Source organism: Pollicipes pollicipes, unplaced genomic scaffold (genome assembly GCF_011947565.3).
Source record: "Pollicipes pollicipes isolate AB1234 unplaced genomic scaffold, Ppol_2.1 Scaffold_6686;HRSCAF=7923_pilon_pilon_pilon, whole genome shotgun sequence".
Lineage (NCBI taxonomy): Eukaryota > Metazoa > Arthropoda > Thecostraca > Pollicipedomorpha > Pollicipedidae > Pollicipes > Pollicipes pollicipes.
Genome location: NW_023596921.1, coordinates 43,086,680 through 43,105,824, shown reverse-complemented (window position 1 = coordinate 43,105,824; position 19,145 = coordinate 43,086,680). Strand labels below are relative to the sequence as shown.

The window sequence follows — 19,145 nt, the reverse complement described above, 5'->3', positions numbered from 1 at the left end:
GCACTGTCGTGCGCAAAACCGTCCCTGAGCCATCGGACGAAGCAAGGGGTCGGCAAAGGTCACGTGATGGAGAGCTGTGCTCAACGCAGTCGCAGCTGAACAAAAGCCAACCTGACACGTCTGACACCACACAAGAACGAGGAAAATAAAGGAACGCTGCAAATGTGCGGAGCGCGTGAACACATCGTGAAGGACGTTAACACAGGGTCAGTTTCAGGAGCTGATCCACGGGCTGCACTCGGCTTCTGTTGCAAGCCACAAGAGCCACGCCCGCCAGCGTGCACGAGCTGCACCATGCAACTTGCACCGTCGATTCGGGGGCTATGCAAAATCTGGGGTAGGAAACAGGACGACTGTTTGCTTTGCTGCATGTGCACCTCATATCACCATGGCCCGGTCGTGCTTCTGCACATGCGAAGCCGTCTAACAGCTGTTCACATCACCCAGCGTCAACGACGTTTGCACAACGGCGCCTTGAACTATCTCCACTTTTCCCGTGTGATTTGCGCCCTTTTCACAAACAGGCTCAGCACGAACCAGCTCATCCTTCCACAGGCCAGGGCCGCCCGGCCTGGAGGATGGTCGGCCGCTCGGCCCTTCCCCGCGTTCGGCCGTTCGCCGGCCGGCCGCAGCCGCAGATGCGGACTCTGGTCGGCGCATGGAATAATCCAACCCTGCTCCAACGGGTCTGGGAAACGGTGGCGTGCAAGACAACCACGAGCGGTCACTGGCGGTTCCCTCAACCAGGCGACGAGCGGTGAAACGTGACGCCTCCATCAGGAGCGGTGTGCGTTAATTCCTGCGTATAAGTCATCCAGCCCCAGCCTGACTACTTCCGGGATAATAGAGCAACGTGAAATCGGCACATAAACTAGATCACATTACCGGATAGCTCACAGCTACGCGTAACTTGCACAGGCTTCAAAGTATTGCACCAGTGGGATGAGATGCACCGTTCACCCAGAATTACAGGCATTGAATGCGACGTTGCGCCACCTGATTATGCGCTGGGCGGCTTGTTTTCACTCCATCTCAGCGCCGTCAGCAATGCTGCCTTCAGCGCCGGTGGCCGGCTGGACCAAGGGCCGTTTAAGAGCGGCCTAACGGCTAGCATCTCGTCAGCGCTAATCGCTAACGAGCTCCCGTAGACCGGCTTACGGCCCATTGACAAACGGCAACTACCGCCGGCCAAGTGGTGACCAGCTGCGGCTGCGGCCAGTCAGTCGGCGCGGCACAGACACGACCCCGCGTCACGCTAGCTCACCGCCCACCGCCAGGGCTGGCCAGTCACGCCGTGAGCGCGCCACCACGCCGACGCCAGCCTCCGCTCCCACCCGGTCCCACGGCTGGTCTGGCGAGGGGTCAGGCCGGGTATCCGGCACCGGCGCCCGTGTGGTTCCCACCCGAGGGCGGCTGCGGCCGCGGCTGCGAGACTCGGCTCCGGGGCCGCACGCGGCCGCCGCCGAGGTTGCGTCGACATTCCTCCGCGGAGCCGGCGCCAGCGTGACGTCACGCGACCACAACCGCGCCGGCTATTCGCGGGGAAACTCATTCAAGGCCCAGTCAGGGCGCCACGAGCGCGCCGGCTGTCCGCCGCGGCGCTCATTCAAGACCCGCCAGCGTTTCACAACCGCGCGGCGCACTGGCGAGGCGGATCATTCACACAGCAGTTCGAGCGCGGGAGCGACACGCTCGTCGCCGGTGCGGCTTCATCAGGCACCGCGCCGGCGCGCGATAAACAACGCTTGCCACAGCGCCTGCAGCGCGTCTCCGAGGCGGCGGCGCCCGCCGACAATCGGCGCCGCCGCTGTCCCGGCGCGTCGCGTCGACGGCCCGGTGCAAGGACCGTCGCCGCGACCGCGCAGATGGCACGGCGACAATGGCGTCCGGTGAAAGCCGGCGGAGAGGCGGTGTGACGGGTGTTACCGGCGCCGGCGGCCGGCTAAAACCCGCCCGCCGCGCTCCCGGCCGGCCGCCGAAGTAGGTGACGAGGTGAGTGATCGGCTCGGCTGACGCCAAGAGACCCGCTGCAAAGCCTTCCTGCTGCGGCGGATCAGCGGCTGCAGAAGTGAGACGTAGCGTGAAATTGGCCCAATGCTGCCGATCGAGTGCAGGGACTGTGAATGTTTGGTCTCGGGTTGTGAGCCCAAAAAACGCCGATCAAAGGCTAAAGCTGTTCTCACAGAAATGATAACTGTTTGTCAGGACCAAGGGCACGTTAACGAGAGCTGGGCGCCCAAGATCGCTGTATCGCCCGTGTCCCGGTGCACAGGCGGGCAGCTGCTCCACGCGCGGGGCTGATACGACAGGAGCTGACGCTCCGCGAGGCTCCCGTCGGCGACGCCAGCTGAGCCGGAGGCTTGCCGCTCCGTCCTCCGGCCACTGTGGCGCCGTCCGGACGCGGGCCGAGCGCGTGCCTCAGCTGGCAGCGGTTCTCACGGTCACTACCGAGCCGAGGCCGGAGCGGAGGCCGCGGCCGGAGCCGAAGCCAGAGTTGGAATCGGAGCCGGAGCCGGAGCCGGAGCCGGAGCCGGAGCCGAAGCCGGAGCCGGGGCCGGAGCCGGAGTCCAAGCCTAAGGCCACAGCCGGAGCCGGAGCCGGGGCCGGAGCCGGGGCCGGAGCCGGAGCCGAAGCTGGAGCCCGAGCCGGAGCCCGAACCTGAGGCCGCAGCTGGAGCCGGAGCCGCAGCCGGAGCCGGAGCCGGAGCCGGAGCCGGAACCGGAGCCACAGCCGGAGCCGGAGCTGTCACTCGGCGGCCAGCTCAGCTGACGCCACCCGGTCGTCGACGCGAGCTCGCAACAATGGCCGTCCGGCCGCGACGCTTTGTCTCGCCAGGCCGTTTTACGATGCCCAGTTCGGGGTGGCTGCGGCCACTCTCGGCTGAGCACGGACCAACAGTTAGGAAAAAGAGGTTACCCAATTGCGCGGCTCGTTGTGGCGTGACAGCGTCCGGCCGCGCCGACGGTGCGTGCGGGCCGGCACGCATCGCGCGCCGGCACATGTCCGTTGTGAGGCGGCCGCGGGGTGCTGCCGTGCCGGCCGTCACGTGTCCGCACGCCGCCGGGGTCCGGCTCGCGCCCCAGGGACGCTCGGGAGCCGGCTTTGGTGGCTCTTCTGAGAACGGCAGCGCGACGCGGTGGCTGGACGTCTCTCCGGCAGATTGGAGGAGATGGCTGAGATTGGTGAATGCGGCCGTTAATCACGCCATTAACACGGCTGGGGCATCCCGCGAAATACGTCCCATGGCCGTGGCCGGCTGCTACGTGACTCTCGTGTGCAAACGATACGCCAACTTTAGCAGTTTGCAACCGCTGTCCCTGGCTGCGATCGGGCCGAAACAACGCAGGCCGAGAACGCCAGAGAACCAAGCCAGTCATTCGAACCTTCATAATCGAAGTGTGGGAACGCTTCTTGTAATTTATTTCCGCTGTCAAGCCCCACAGATGTACCCGCGCCCGAAGCACGAGCTTTACCGTTCCGTAATCCAATAACGGCCAGGCTGGCGTCAGCAGCCCGGGAAGGGAGGACGCACGCCACCACTATCCGTTACATCGAACACAAAAGGCCTGGGAACGCCACGAAGACGGACCGGCGGGCGGGCGGCGGAGCCGTTTGAGGACACCCAGTCGGACGACGACAGACCCATCCCGGACAATGATGACGCCACCGGCTTGTGAAGCGTCGCCCCGGGCGCCGCCCGGGCCCCGCCCGAAGCTCCAGGGCAGCGGGCTCGGGCCGGACACCGCCGCAACCGCCGCCATGACCGGGCCGGCGACACCGGCGCCGACTGCGCCGCGCGGAGCTGACCGGACGGCGACGCGGCCAGATACCACCGGCGGCATGTCCGGCCGCACGACGCCTGCACGGGTGCGTGCAGACGGCGCGTCGCTGACCGCCGGCCGCCGGCCGGAGGGGGGCGCTGCCCGGTACGGGGCGCCGGCGGCGGTCTGCGTGCGCTGAGGAGATGCTTCTGCCTCCTACTCCGCCTCCAACAGAGCTCAGGCTGACCGGGCCGGCCTGTGCCGCGGCCCACCGGCCGACCGGCCAGCGCTGAAGACACGCCCAGCCGGGCCACACCGGCCCTGCGGAGCCCCCGGCGCCCCGGCCGCGGCAGCGCCGGGCCCGCGCGGTGCCGCCCGGCAGTCGCGTCGCCCCAGCCGGCCCCCTCTGCCGCACCGTATTCATGAGCGACCGGGTGACCGGAGCTCACCCTGGCAACACGGGCGGCCCGCAGCACCCGGATCCAGCGGCGGCGGCGGCCCGGGTCGCGCCGCCGCCAGCCGCGCCGCCTGGCACGCGTAACGGCCCCGTAACGCGACCGCGCGGCCCCGCGGCCACCGAGTCGCACACCGCACCGACGGCGCACCGGCGCGCATGTGGCACCTGTGCCGGTGGCGCATTTACCGGCGGCACCGGCGCTGTCAGTGCTCGCGCCAACAGCACCTGTACCCGCGGCACCTGTACTCAGCACAAGAACTCGCAGTGCGTTCCCCCCACGCGTATTTCATCCCGCATGAATAATTAACAAAACGCCCGTATCTACTCAAGCGGCGATCGCTGCGTGGAAATGCCTATGTACCCCTAATCGTCGCCGATAAACACGTAATCAACCTCATCACGTGACCCCGGCGGCGGCCGCCGGCGCGGTGTCCGCAGCCGGGCGGACGGCGGCGGCGGCGGCAGCGCGAGCGGCCGTGATTGGGCCCGTCGGCGCGTGTGAAGTGGCCGTGACGGCCGGGGCGAGCCCGGAGGCGCAGGCCGGCCTACATCGGCGGCAGGCCTCACGCGGTTCCGGCCCGGCCCGGCCTGGCCCGGCCCGGCCCGGCCCGACGCCCAGCGCCGGCGTCGACGGCCGGCCGGCCTGCGCGTGGCCGAAATGGAAAGCCGGCCGGCGGTGGCCGCTGCAGGCGGCGCTGTACGGCGGGGGTTCGGGTGCAGGGTTGACGGTCCGTGGTTCAAGCGCCAGGCTGCGAGGTTCAGTCGGAGGCGAGTGAGTGCGACCGTGAGTCACACGTGATCCGGATCTATCAGCGGGGCGGGACCGGCGCGGCCAACGGCAGGTCTCTGCGTGAGCCAGCAGTGGCAGGGTCCGGTACACGACCGACCCTCCGAGCCGACCAAAGGCCGCGCAGTCCGCGCGGACTGTGACTGCGCCAGCTGTGAGAGGCGGCGCCGCTCGACACCGGCGGCGGCGCGCGGCGGCTCGTGCCCGACTCGCACCCGGGGACGAGCCACCTGACAGCCGCGAGGTCGGCTGCGCCGGCGATAGCCCCGGCGGACTGAAGGAGTGGTGACGCAGGCCTTTGTGGGGCGTTAGCACGTCAGCAGCGCCGGATCAGATAATGTCGCGGCACGTCGTCAAAAGCGGCCACCCAGCTCGAACCTGACGTCAGGCGTAGCTCATTCGCAGGTGACCAGATGGCAAATGGAAAACAAGCGGAAGGTGGCGCGATTGGTTCGCTGAAGACGGCGGGAGGATCGCACGATTTGATTGCACCAGGAGAATCAATCGCAGGTGAGTATTTTACCGGGCAATACGTGGTGATAATATGGTGAGAACCCGAACCGGGCACATGACGGCCTGATACCATGTCCAGACCACACAAAAACTGCACCGTACGGTATCGCCGCCCAGTTGCGTTCCCACACAGCCCAACTGCATGCGTGAAGCCCACCTGACTTTGGTATTCTACCAATGTAAACACTCACGTTAAGTATCGATACGACCTCAATGTTCCTTACCTGGTCCCATTTCAGCTACCTCATGAATGTCCTTTTATGAAAGAGCCGTAGAATGATGACGGAGGCTGCCACGCGCAAATAAAAACGCATCGCAATGATTATAAGCAGCTGGAAGCTGTACGCGTACCTAGGCACCACCCCACACCGGTATGAGTGGGCCGGCCCGAGGCCCCAGTGCCGACCCGCCGGTGGGCCGCTCGGCGCCGCGGACCCGGCGGCGCCCGCCCGTCAGCAGGCGGAGCCCCTCCGGCCGCGCGGGCACGAGCGGCCCACCAATCTGGCCGCGGCCGACCTTTCGACCGGTCGATGAGGCGCCCATCAGACGCGCCCCGGCAGGTCACAACGCTAACTGGACAGCTGCGGATCGATCCGGGGTCGACCGGGCGCCGGAGCCGGGACGCTGGCGCCCGGCTGGCGGTTCTCGGACCGTGCGCCGGCCGGCCCCGCGGGCCGGAGCAAGGACGCTGGGCTGAGAGCCCTGGCCAGGGCGCCGGCCGGCCCCGCGGGCCGGAGCAAGGACGCTGGGCTGAGAGCCTTGGCCAGGGCGCCGGCCGGCCCCGCGGGCCGGAGCGCGGACGCTGGGCTGAGAGCCCTGGCCAGGGCGCCGGCCGGCCCCGCGGGCCGGAGCAAGGACGCTGGGCTGAGAGCCCTGGCCAGGGCGCCGGCCGGCCCCGCGGGCCGGAGCAAGGACGCTGGGCTGAGAGCCCCGGTCGGGGCGCCGGCCGGCCCCGCGAGCCGGAGCAAGGACGCTGGGCTGAGAGCCCTGGCCAGGGCGCCGGCCGGCCCCGCTGGCCGGAGCGCGGACGCTGGGCTGAGAGCCCTGGCCAGGGCGCCGGCCGGCCCCGCGGGCCGGAGCGCGGACGCCGGGCTGAGAGCCCTGACCAGGGCGCCGGCCGGCCCTGCTGGCTGGGGCGCGGACGCCGGGCTGAGAGCCCTGGTCAGGGCGCCGGCCGACCCCGCGGGCCGGAGCGCGGACGCTGGGCTGAGAGCCCTGGTCAGGGCGCCGGCCGGCCCCGCTGGCCAGCCGAAAGAGTCAGGACACCTTTCCGAGGTTCGAGACCGACCCGGGCCTGCCGGGCGACCGCAGCCGGCACAGACATGCCGGGGAGCCCGGCGACTCGGCTTCAGGTGGGCGCGGTCAGGCTGGGCGGGGGGCACTTGCGTGGTCCCACCTCCACACCAAAACAAAACGGAAACGAGGCAGGGTCAGCCACGGCCAGATACAGCTCAAACTACAGCCCGCCGTGAACAGCCGCCCAACGCTGTACCAGGTGCTGCTGCCGTTCAGCGGCCCGCTGCCGAGCCGCGACAGCCCTGCACGGCGGCGCCCCGTCCCACATCAGCGGCCACCCGCCCACCGGACGCCAGCCAGTGCTCAGGAAAAGCACTGGAAATCCAGCCGCCCTGCTGGCCCGCCGCCAGCGCCGGTCCAGGAGCCGGTCGGCGGCAGGATGGCCGGACGCCGGACCACGGTCAACGGACCACGGACCACGGACCACGGTCCACGGCAGGTCCGACGGACAAGCGCATCGGGTCCGGGGCGCGGCCTGGCGCCACCGCGGACCGCGGACAACGGACCACGGACCACGGACCATGGACCACGGACCACGGGCCGGGATCACCCAGCCCGCGGGACGGACGTGCCGTCGGCCGGCCGGTCGGAGCGCCGGCGGGCGGCCGCGGCGCCGGAGAAAACGGCGCGCAGGCTCGCGGCGCGCTCCGACCGGCCGTGCTTTCACCGGCCGCCGGCTGCGGACGTGCTGGCCGCAGTGTCCGCCGGCCAGCGGGCGGTCCCGCCGGCCCGCGCCGGTGACCGCCGCCCGACGCGCCCGCAGCAGCGCAGCATGCACCGTCAGAGGTGCACAGGTGGCAGGCGAGACACGGCAAAGAGCCGCTCAGGAGGAGCCGCTCGGGGCAGGGACAAAGGATTATTCGGCGGCCAGGCCCGACTCTTGGCGCACAAGTGGAGCCATTTCCGCGTCAAACCATGCGCGACAGCGCGCGTCATAAACCAAAGCCACAAACGACTCCTCGCAGGCTCACTTTCATCTTATCTACGCACATTCGAAAGCAGTGTGCCAGCTGCGTGCCTTTCATGTCGGACATGCCTGCCGTCCCACCGCACTTTACGCATCGGCCCGATTTTCACGCACGACCGTCAACCGAGCGTGGCCAGATTTTCGAAGCCCCCCCCCCCCCCTCACAGACAACGTCGCTGGTCGGCAGGCGCGCCAGCTCCGGCGGCGCCGCCCACTCACCGGTCGGGCCCATGGCTGCCGCAGCGACGTCGCTCCTCCCCCGCGCGCGCTCACCGGGCGGCTAAGGCGCGCTCGATGGCGGCGCCGTCTGAGCGCACGTCGCGATCGATGCCGGACGGCGGTGCGTGGCCGCCGCGTCGCCGCCATTGATCAGCGACGCGCACCCGTCGCACCCGACCATCTCGGTCCCGCCCGCACCCCGGCAGCCGCGCGGGTGCCGGCGGCGGACACCCCAACTGCGGCGGGCCGGCACGGCGGGTGGTGCGTTGGGGCTGCGGGTGCCGCGGGTTGAGCGCCGGGACGGTACGGGAGCGGGCTGAGGCGTGAAACCGTACACGATCGTGACGAAACAAAGGAGAAGAAGCCGCTGGTGCGCGCGCGCGGCCTGCGATGCTGCGCGGCGCCGATCGGGCGCGAGGCGCCTCACCACGCGTCGGCAGCCTCAAACAGCCCGTCCACACGCGATGTGTGGGCGGCACGGAGCAAACAAGAACGCCGAGACGAGCGCCGGCCCCGGAGCGGCGGCGGCGGTCCCGGAGCGGCGGCGGCGGCCCGGCCCGCCGCGGCGCCACGGACATACCGGCCGACCCCAGACGGCGCCGGCCGGCCGGGCGGTGGTCGGCTAGCCGTCGCCCTGTCCTCGGCCGCCGCCGGCGAACCCCGCCAGTCAACCGCGGACGGCGGGCGACGGTGCACGCACGCCTCGCCGCCCAGACAGCGGGGCAACACCGCCGTGCACACACGCGTGCCACTGCCCGGCGGTCAGCACGGCTGCCAGACCTGTCCGGCCAGCTCCGGCGGCGGGCGGCGGCCGTGTTTGTTATCGTCGTCGGATTTAACACCTCGCCTCCCCTGAGACGTCTGGTCGGCGCGGCGGCGGTCGCGGCACGGCTGGCCGCCGCAGACGCGGACGCGCGGTAGGCCCGGCTGTGCCGGCCGTCGGCGCTGCGGCGGCGGGCTGGCAGCGGGCTGGCAGCGGGCAGGCAGCGGGCTGGCAGCGGGCTGGCAGCGGGCAGGCCGACTGATGAGCGCTACGCCATCGCAGCCAGTCCATACACAGACCAGGATATACGGCCTGCGGTCCGACGCTGCGCACACCCGCTGCTGCGTTCAATATACACAATCTCGCCTAGCCGGACCAGGAGCGGGAACAGACATCCGCATGCCGCGGCGACCGAAGCAGGGGCTGATCTCGTGCTTGGACTGACCGGCCCAGTCCCCCCTCCTCCGTCTACCCACTTAGCAGAGCACACGCTAGCGGCATGAGCAGACGCAGGAACGACACATTGTGAGCACCCGATGAACGCGAATCGTCCGCTTGCGACGCAAGACGTCGTGAATTTACGTCACACTGGAGCACAATCGGAATTGTCGTAACTACATGAAACGACTACCGGACAGCAGACAGATAAATAAACCTTGGTGAATGGCGATGAGGTGCCGCCGCCTACCCAATCTTTCGATCCTCAAACGCCGGCTGCCACAGACCTAAACGCGACCACGAATTTAGATGCCCTTGAACTTTAGCGGCTGGCGCGTCGGGGCAACGCTTCAACCATAGCGATCGCTGGTAAGCAGACGCGCTCTGAAAACAAGCCGGCGGAGTCGGCGACGGCGGCGCGTCAGCGCGACCTCCGGCACGCTGTGCTTCACCTGAAGCCGTACCTCTTTCATGGCCTGGTCCTCCATCTTCTTCGTCGACAGGTTCAGGTGGCGCTCCAAGCTAGCACAGAACTTCTGCGTCTGCTTCTCGAATTTCTTGCGTCCCTCCTGGAAGTGCAGGACAGTCAGCAGATGCTGGCGCAGTTGTAAACAGCCCGTTTTGCTTCAGTCATAACGACCTTGAACTAGGTACGATATTAACCTTACGACGCGTCGCAGCATTTCATTCCAAGGAGAACATCGCAATGCACACAAATTAATGCCAAGCGGGATGCACAAGGGAATCAACAAGCCAGGCTGAAAGGGAGAAATCGCCTCGACACTCAGCTACTTTACGGGCAGTTGGAGGCGTGCATGCGTTTAAGGCCATGTGAAATACAGAGTGCCAAGTAGTTCTGCCGTTCCAGGTTACACAAGTTGAGTCGTTTGCCTATCAGAGGCTGCACCTCCATCGGTTGACTGCAAGATCTGGTGCAAAAATATTCAAAAATGAAGTAAAACTAAAATTGTTTGAAAAAGTTTTCCTCCCATTAAGGCCCAGCCTGCGAAACGGAGAAAAGTGGAGTCGACTCCGGGATCCAACTAACTTGAGTTGAGTAATGGTGAAATCGATTTCTTCTCAAACTAGCGTGAGCCAGGATTGAGCGTGGGTAGCGCCAACCAGGTTTGTAAATATAATCGATAAGTCGACTTAAGTAGAAATGCAAGTAACATCAGCTGTTCTCGTTCCGGCACTGTGTGTAGAACAGGGGTAAAATAAGTTCGGCGTAGTACAACTGTACCAATAATGTGTAGAGCAAGATCTTCAAACAGTCAAAACAAACTCCAGATTCAGCGCTGTCTTCTTTTTGTAAGTATTGAGTTGTAAGGGCGTGTCAATTGCACTGGTTATTTGTGCCGCTGTCTTGTCATCAAATATATGCACAAATGCAACACACGCGCTGGTATGAGCCAATTTGCGTGTGCTAATATATTCTGTCATATTCCAGTTTTCATATGACGACAAAACGCTTTGTTACCCCGTGATTGTCCTCCGATCGACCGCATGCATCGGAATCCATTCTGTAATTGGGCTAAGCCTTTTTGAGCTGGAGTCGGAGCAGACTGAAAATTGTTAATAGCTGCTCAGCACCCGCGTCGGAATCGCCTCCACGCCGTGTATCGCGCGCCGGACCTGGAATCCATTCAGCTAACGCGGAATCGAGTACACATCTGCCTTAGAGCTCGCAAACACGATCCAAATGTACGGCGCACACCGAGCCTCCCCCCCCCCCCCCCCCCCGCCTCGACACGTGCCGCCGCGGAGCATCAGCCCGGGTCGCTGGGTCCGGACCGTCGGCCGGCGGAGGCTGGGTCAGCGGCCGGGCCGGTCGGTCGGCCGGCCGGGCCCGGTCCGGCGGGCGCGTCCCCGTGCCGGCCGGGCGGCCTTCCCTGCTGGCCGAGTTAGCCCGGCGCCGCGACGGCCACCGCCGCCGGCTGACGTGCCGCCCCTCCCCGCTCCCCGCGCTCTTCCGATCGCATTCCAGAGCGTACGGGCAAGGGGAGGGGGAGGGGGAGGGAGGGCAGGTACGGAGCGGCACGTGACTGAGCCGCGCCGGCGGGACGTGCTCCTCCACCGATCCCGGCCCCGGCTCCGGAGCACACCGCCTCCCGCTCGCCGCCGACTCCGGAGACTGGTTCAAACGGCCGCGCTACTGGCATTGCCACCAAAGGCGGCGAGACTAGCGGCGCCCTGGGGGGGGGGGGGGGGGGGAACCGCGGACACGCTTTGCACAAGCTGATAAAAACGGCCGGACGTAAACACCGCCGCGTCACCCGGCTTAGTCACACTGCGCCACGGCCGCGTCTGGCGCCGCATGGTCCGGCGGCAGCGTCGCCACGCCCCACCCCGCCACCGGCGACGCTGGAGACGGGGTCAGCGCCGGTCGACGGGCGCCGGGAGCCGACGTCGCACCGCCACGGCCAGAGACGACAGGCGCCGCGCCGCCGCCCGGCTCGGCGCGCCTCCTCCTGCGCTGGCGGCCGTTACGCCGGCGCGGACAGCGGGAAAGGGGAGGGGAGGTCGAGCGGCCAGGCGGACACGTGCCGGCCGGCAGCCGGCACGGTCCGTCCAGCCGCGCTCAACGGCCACCAGAGCCGGCTGGTGAGTCAGCGGCCCGGCCTCCGGAGGCGGCGGCAGCGGCGGCGCTTGCAGACGGTGACGACGCGGAGAGGCTGCAGCGCCGCCACCGGACGGAAGTGTCGGCCCACACGGCGGCGGCGGTGTCGGCGCCCCGGCCCGCTTGTCTCGGCGAGGTGGCGACAGCCGCCGGCCCCAGCCCAACACGTCCTCGTCCCCAGAGATCCCCTCCCCCACGTCATCGCGGATTGTCGGGCCACGGAGAGATGGGGACGCACGCATCAGATGCTGGTGCCGGCGCTAATGTCAGCGGTCGCCTTGTCCAGATTACCGCCGCACGCGTTATCGGATCCCGTTCTGCCAGGAAGGTGCGGGCAAACATACTTCGAGCCCGCTGGCCGACGCTACCACCCAGCCGGCAGACAACACCGGGGGGTCATCGTCCATCCTCACCCCCCCCCCCCCCCCCCCCCACCAGACAGACCTGAGCGTGGTCACATCAGTTGCCTGCAGCACGCTGTGCCTCCTGCGCTCTCGCTGCCGTTCGTCACACTACACCCCGACCCAGCCGGCGGGCAGCGGTGCCGAGGCCGTCCGACGCTCAGCTGTTCGGCATCAGAAGACCGGAGCTGCCCGCCGGGGAGCCGTGACAAGGCAGTGCCGTGGCAGGTCGCCGGCACCGCTGCGGTGTGAGTCGGACGCGCGCGATCTCACCTTGGCCGCTCCGATGTGCGTCCTTCGAAACGACTCCAGCGCGCCCAGGATGTGCTTGTGACCATGGTCCAGCTGAAACAGACGACAGACACACTGAAGCGCAGCTTCGCCGTGCGGCGTCATGGCCCTTGCCGATTTTGCGGCAGCTATTTTCAAAGGCAGCAGCAGTAAACTGGCGGTACGTGACTTGAACGTTCGAAAACTTATGCTCCGTAAAAAATAACGATCCAGAAGCCAGCCATCGAGCTCATATCACTCAAACAACCGATGAATTCAACTTTAAGAGCGTTTGGTTCTCTGAGAAATTACCCACTATGAGCCGGGCAAATGTGATCAGCGTTATACCGCGCATGCACAAAGCTCAAAAACGGCGATGGAGATGAGGGACGAGTGGTGGGCGTGGGACAGCGATTTGGCTAAACGCTATTGTAGTCTGGCTGTGGTGCTGCTTCGGGCGAATGAAGCCTTGCATGCATGCCAATGGCATGTTCTATGGCGCTGTTATCACTTCCGCTGATCAGCTCACTTCGTGTTTAGCAGACATAAATGAAGGTAGCCATTGCAGTACGGCCACAATTCTTCCTGACCGTGATGAACCTGCCATCGCGTGTGGCTTGGCTCGATCCTGTCCCGGCCTCTGACTCACCTCGACAAACCAATACAACTCGGCTTTCACGGCATGGGGGCGAGACGCATTCCATTGGCATAACAACGCGAAACCGGAACTGACGCTATTTACAACACGACCGCATTGTTTCATTATGCACTTCGGACATTCCTGCCCGCGGGCTGACCTCCACGACTGCTCGGGCCGTCGCAGTATGCGCCATCTCGCATCGAGCAGCGCCCAGGGGACGGACGAGGACGAGAACTGAGCCTCCCAACAGCCGCTAACTAACCCCGAACGTTCAGTGATGACAGCTCTCCGCAACTGACAGCGTACCACCGCCTGCTGCCGGGGCACGTTAGCATGTGAGCACGTGCCGACAGCAGCGAACCCGAATCACGCACCGATCGCGTCGGTTCGTGCCTTCAGTCGGACCTCAATGCGCCGCGTGAGTGATGGGCCCGCTACCGGCGCGTGCGTGCGGCGCCGAGCGGCCCGCCCGCGCGGCGGCGGCGGCGGCGGCGGCGGTCGCCACACTTCCCACGGCACTCGATCACGGCGGCGGCCGGCCGGCCGAGCGCTGCCTCCAGCACCCTCCGGAGGCTGCCGCGCCAGGCACCGCGGGCCGGGGCACGGGCAGGTGGCGGCCAGGAGCGCACGTGGTCGTGACCCCACGCTGCCGTGCAGGGACCTCCAACCAGAGCACGGGCAGCGCGACACGAGCCGGGCGGCGGGAGCAGCGCACGCAGTCACGACCCCACGTCGGTCGCGCGACCGAAGGAGCACGGCACCGAGAACACTGGATGCACCTCCAGACCTCCAGGATGTCGGGCGAGCGCGCCAACGCCTCGTTGCCCGCAGCACGGGTCGCACGCAGCTGGCTGACAGCAGAGCCAGTCCGGCGTGGAGGCGGGGCTGGCCATGATGCCAACGTTTGGCGGGAGGCGGCCGAGCTCCCGCAGCCAACAGGCGTCATGTAACCGGGCAATGGCATGCTGTTACATCGACCGAACCGCGGGCGCAGTATTCCGGCATTGTGAAACACACCTGCTCGGACCGTGATTCGGGTCGCGACAGGCTGAAATGACACGTAATCGACTTCCAGTGCGGGGTGTCATGTGTTCAAACGTCGCGACGCTCTTCCAAAATGGATGTTTCACAGCTGCTCTGAATTCGGAGCGTCACGGTGCGGCTGGCAGGAAGCATAAGCCGCAATCACGAGGTGGCGAACAGCTTTGAAGTATGTGCTTTGACGAAAAAGTCTAACAGAATATGTCCTTGCATTACTGCATCTAAACCGGAGCCAGCGTGTCCGCTAGACCATCATGAAGCCTTTCCAGACGCGACTGGCGCCGGCGTGGCCAATGCACCAACATATATTTCATTCCGTGCAATTGTGCAAAAAGTCATTCCGTTTCATCCCATTTCGTGCAAGTGGTGCATGTGAATGGCAAGTGCAATTGGTTCAATCATAGCAATAGTACTGGCAGTTCTTCGCTAAACATCCGTCCCAGTCTAACCCTATTCAGGTATATGAATATATATATATATATATATATATATATATATATATATATATATATATGTGTGCGCAGGTTAAAACATATATTCACATCAGTAAGAGTGAGGGACCATGTGGGCCGCCCTTCGGGCCCGCCCCTACAGAGCGACAGCATGAACGCACACTCCACCCATCCACCACCAAGCAGAACTGGGGCGCGTTCCATACCCCTAAGTCACGCTGTCATTTCGGAGCGGGCAGGTTCAAGGCAGCGGGCGCGCCACCGACCTCTGCGGCGCTCGACCGGCGGCGACCGCGGCGCGCCGGCCCCACATCGGTGAACACGGACGGCAGGCGCGCGATCACGGCACACCGCCGGCCACGCGCGTCACGCCTACCCCCTCCCCCTCCCCCGACCATCGGCCGCGGACGCCTGACCTCTGTGCAGAGGCGCAGCAATGCCAGCCGCAGCCAGCCGATCTCAAGCGTCGAAGCCTACATTTCTCTCACTCCGTATTGCGCGTCTTTCTGAATACGCTGTTGGCAATGCTAGGGCAACGATGCTTTGCTTATTGTTCTCGTTCCGAACTCCTGGAATGTATCGGCCTGGCCTACCTTGACACATCATTTGATGGTGACGATCGAAGTCAATCTCAGTCTGGGAGCATACAAGGCTTTGGAAGCTTGTCAATGGCACGTATGCGGTTGCCGCCCGACATTCGCAGTTGCTATGCAAGCGAGAGTGAAGTCGCTCGCGCTACTTCAAGCTGGCTGTACCCTATACCGTCTGCACATGACCATCTCCTGCGGCGCAGATCAGACGCAGACAGACATCGTGGTCGGCGTCAATCGACAAATGTCGTCGGCATTGGCCGGTATTGGCTGCTGTAAGCGTGGGCCAGCGCGGAGCCGGCTCTGAACCAGTCAGACTATGCCCGAGCCAGCGTGGAGCCGGCTCTGAGCCAGCCTGACTATGTTTGAGCCAGCGCGGAGCCGGCTCTGAACCAGCCTGACTATGTCTGACTATGCCTGAGCCAGTGCGGAGCCGACTCTGGACCAGCCTGACTATGCCTGAGCCAGCGCGAAGCCGGCTCTGGACCGGCCTGACCATGCCTGAGCCAGCGCAGAGCCGGCTCTGGACCAGCCCGACAGCTCGAATGACGGTATTCCACGGCTCAAAGGTAGTTCCTTACAGCACTGAGCCTTGTCCCAGTGTCGATCCAGCGAGCCTCGTGAAAAACATCGGACCCCTTTCGAGATCAGGGGCCGGGAGGGAAATCTGACGCGCAAATGTGGCTTTTTATCCAGTCGCACGCCACTGGCAGCGGCCTTTAGTACTCATTGAACGCATTAAGCTGGCCAGTACCTATGGTACTGGCCAGCTTAATAAGTTCTCAGAACGATCTCGGTCTTCAGTTCCAGATCACATTCAGCGTCTGTTACAACACGAATATTTCATCTCAGCTAGCGCCAAACTCCACTAATGAGAATAAGATTACGGCAACAGCGGTGGAAATCTGCAGTTCGTGGTCAAGGGATGAGGGTGTGCATGACCAAATGTCAGCCCAGTGCATTTTGTTGATTTTCCCCACGTGCGCAAGATAATCACGGGTCCCGGTTATCAAGAGTGCTGTCCGTTTTTGGGAGATCCTGATGTACCTATCTGTGTATATACGCCGGCGGCCAAACAACCCTCACGTTTGAACGGGGCGGGAGTCATTTCCTCGCACCCCAGATGGGACACGCCTCGACCAAGCACGCCTTGCACAGCATCAGCTCACTGTGAGCCGGACGACAGGATTACGTGACGTCACGCGGACCGTGGCGGCGCGCGGCAGGTTTTCGGCGCACTGAACCGGTTGGGGGACGGCCGTGGCGCTGTTGTGTCTGAGGCGCCATACGTGGATGGGAGTTACAGTGAACGGTGAAAGCTCCGGAAACAATGATGTGCTTCTTACATATGGCGTTTCAGAATTGCTCGGTTCTTTACCTGCACGACGCCTCGCACGGCACGGGACGAGCCAGGTGATACCAGAAGGGAGTTTTGCCCCTCGTTATCATGTAAATGAATGAAAGACGGCTACAGATACCCGGCTGCAAATCCCGTTAGGATTCGCAAATTTTGTCGACAAAATCGACTTTGAGATCGCTTACTGTGTTGGTAACCGTGATCGAAGTCCTGCAAACAATGCAAAACTGTTGGGCCGATGCTGGTAGCAACAAACGGGGCTACGTGCCTAAGTCCTTTCCATAATCCTATCTACCTGGGTTTAGACCCAGGCGTCTTAAATTCGAGGTCCGTTTCGGAGAATGTATGACTGTGACTTTTGGTCGATTACGGGCCGGATCGTTTTGAAACCTGACACCCAGTTGAAGATGGTGCATTCGCCTGCGCCTTCCGGTTCGTTTCGTGTCTGCCTGATCTGGTCACTAAAATCTGACATCAATCCTGCAAACGCCTCAAAATGGGCGGGTCCATGATTTGCGAAGGAGAGCGGTTGTCTGTATACAACGGCCCTCGCACTTGTGCCAACATGATTGTTGTCTCCCCCGTTGTTATCAGTTCCACGTCGCTGCGATGGCCCGTTCCCGAGATCTGGACCAGTTTCCGACCCACATTTTCCAGCCTTCCGGCGACTTGAAAATTGCACGTTCGCCACCTTAATGGAAAGAGTGAGGTGAAACTGTGGTCATATTGCAACGTCGCAGGAAAACCGTCTGATGAAGCACGTTGTGTTCAAATAACTAACAATTCAAGCAGCAAAACGTCGAAAAAGAAAATGGGATTCCTGTTACTATAGCTCTGTGAACATTCCATCAGTGATTTCAAAGATATTGGGTTCGAAAGAGCGTGGCGGTCCGACCGATCACGTTGGAAATTATATATTTCAACTTAGACTCACTCGGCCAGCGGTCTGGCTGGTAACTGAATGGTTTCAAACATCAAGATCAAGAAGCAGCGTTGGGAGTTCACCCGAAGGCGCTCTAGTCCCGGTCCCAGTCGGCAGGCTCTGTAGTTCGTGCCGGCAAATGAGATGAAAGCCAAACGGCATCACCTTCGAGCCAGCATACGCTCCGACCGTTATGCCGTAGGCGGACGTTTGCTGGCAATCGGCCCGCGGCCCGCCCACAGCGGCGCGCTCCCAACAAAGCGTTGCCCGAGCGCTTCCGGATGTTGAAGAGCCATCGCAGCGAAAATGACTTTACGAAACCGGCGTGCGCAGAGTTGGCAGGGAGCTGCCCCCACCGCGGTCAAGGTCCGGACGCGCCGACGCTCACAGGGCTCACTTTCGGCACCCGGACCGCTGTTTTGTCCGTGGTTAGCTGGCAAGGAGAGAGCCCGTTTCCTCATCCCGGTGAAAAGAATGTCCCAGATCATATCAGGGCGCCATTGTGCCGCGCCAGAATACGACGCGCCCCCCCCGCTGAGGTTACAAACAATTGACATCGGTTTTCGTAAGCTGCCCGTAGTCTCGCGCTACCCCGAGACAGCGCAATGCGAGGAAAAACTCGGTCACAAAGGTGGCTTCCATGCACGAAGTTGGCGTTGGATACTGTCTGGTCGTGGTGAAACAAACTCAAAGCAGTGAACATTTTCTGTTCCTCGAGATAGTTAACAACATGCTTAACCATTGCGAATGGGTGTGCGCGTTTGAAAAGAAATTCCCCCGTCACAAAAAAGTGCCAAATGTTGGACGGGTTTCTGCTGTCTCCGTGTCAGGAGACTGATATGGAAGGCACGGAACCTCTCAGGACCACGTCACGGAGCAACTCTCACGCTTCAGCCGTTAATACAGCAATCCCCTCCGCGAGAACCATAGCGGTCCAGGGCAGCCAAACTTAGCCAAGTAACACTTAGCCAAACCAGTCCTTGCACACCCAGAAGCAGCCGCTTGATCGGAATCGGCCCGGCCCAGAAACGCTACGAGCAAACCAGTTCGGCCTAAAAATGATCCGCTGCCCCGGTTCTGTGGCGGTGACCGCCATTGGCCGGCTTGATACGGGCCGCGCCGTCCGGCGGAGCCCCGGCCAGGGTCCAGCCCGGTGGCCGGCGTGCGCGATCGGCGCGCGTGATAAATGCTGTCGCCTTTCGTATAGCACAGCACAGCTTATGGATGGTGATATACTCCTCGTGGCATATCGGAAAACCACGATCATAAATACACGTCCGCTGTTTACTGTTAGGCCGGCCTTTCCCAGTGCAACGTCCTCCTGGCTTATGTATTGCATACCTTTCAGGTCATGCATCCGAGTGTTCGGTCCATCACACCCGCGCGCGCCCACCCACGCGGACCACCCCGCACCGCCGGAGCAAGGCTCTACGGAACGGTGACATCACCCGGTCATCCCACGTACCGACCGCGGTCCGGCCAGCGTTGCAGGCCGGCGGCGGCCGCGGCGCGACTACCGGCCACCGTGGCACACGACGGCGGCCGACAGCACGGCGGGAATGGCCCTACCGTGGCGCCGCGACACATAGGCGAGACGCGAACAGGCGGGGCAAACGCAGCACAAGCTGGCCTTCAAAGTCAAGTTAGGTTG

General features: G+C 64.0%; 1 protein-coding gene across 1 annotated transcript in view; it reads right to left on the bottom strand.

The window, feature by feature from the left end:
* LOC119107357 (rho GTPase-activating protein 26) overlaps nucleotides 1-19,145 on the bottom strand; it is a 45,858-nt gene that overhangs the window by 20,976 nt on the left and 5,737 nt on the right. Inside the window, exons 3-4 of the mRNA XM_037230783.1 lie at nucleotides 12,496-12,567; nucleotides 9,666-9,770 (exon numbers count right to left, since the gene is read on the bottom strand). Coding sequence (XP_037086678.1) covers nucleotides 9,666-9,770; nucleotides 12,496-12,567 — 177 coding nt within the window. The remainder of the gene's footprint in view (nucleotides 1-9,665; nucleotides 9,771-12,495; nucleotides 12,568-19,145) is intronic.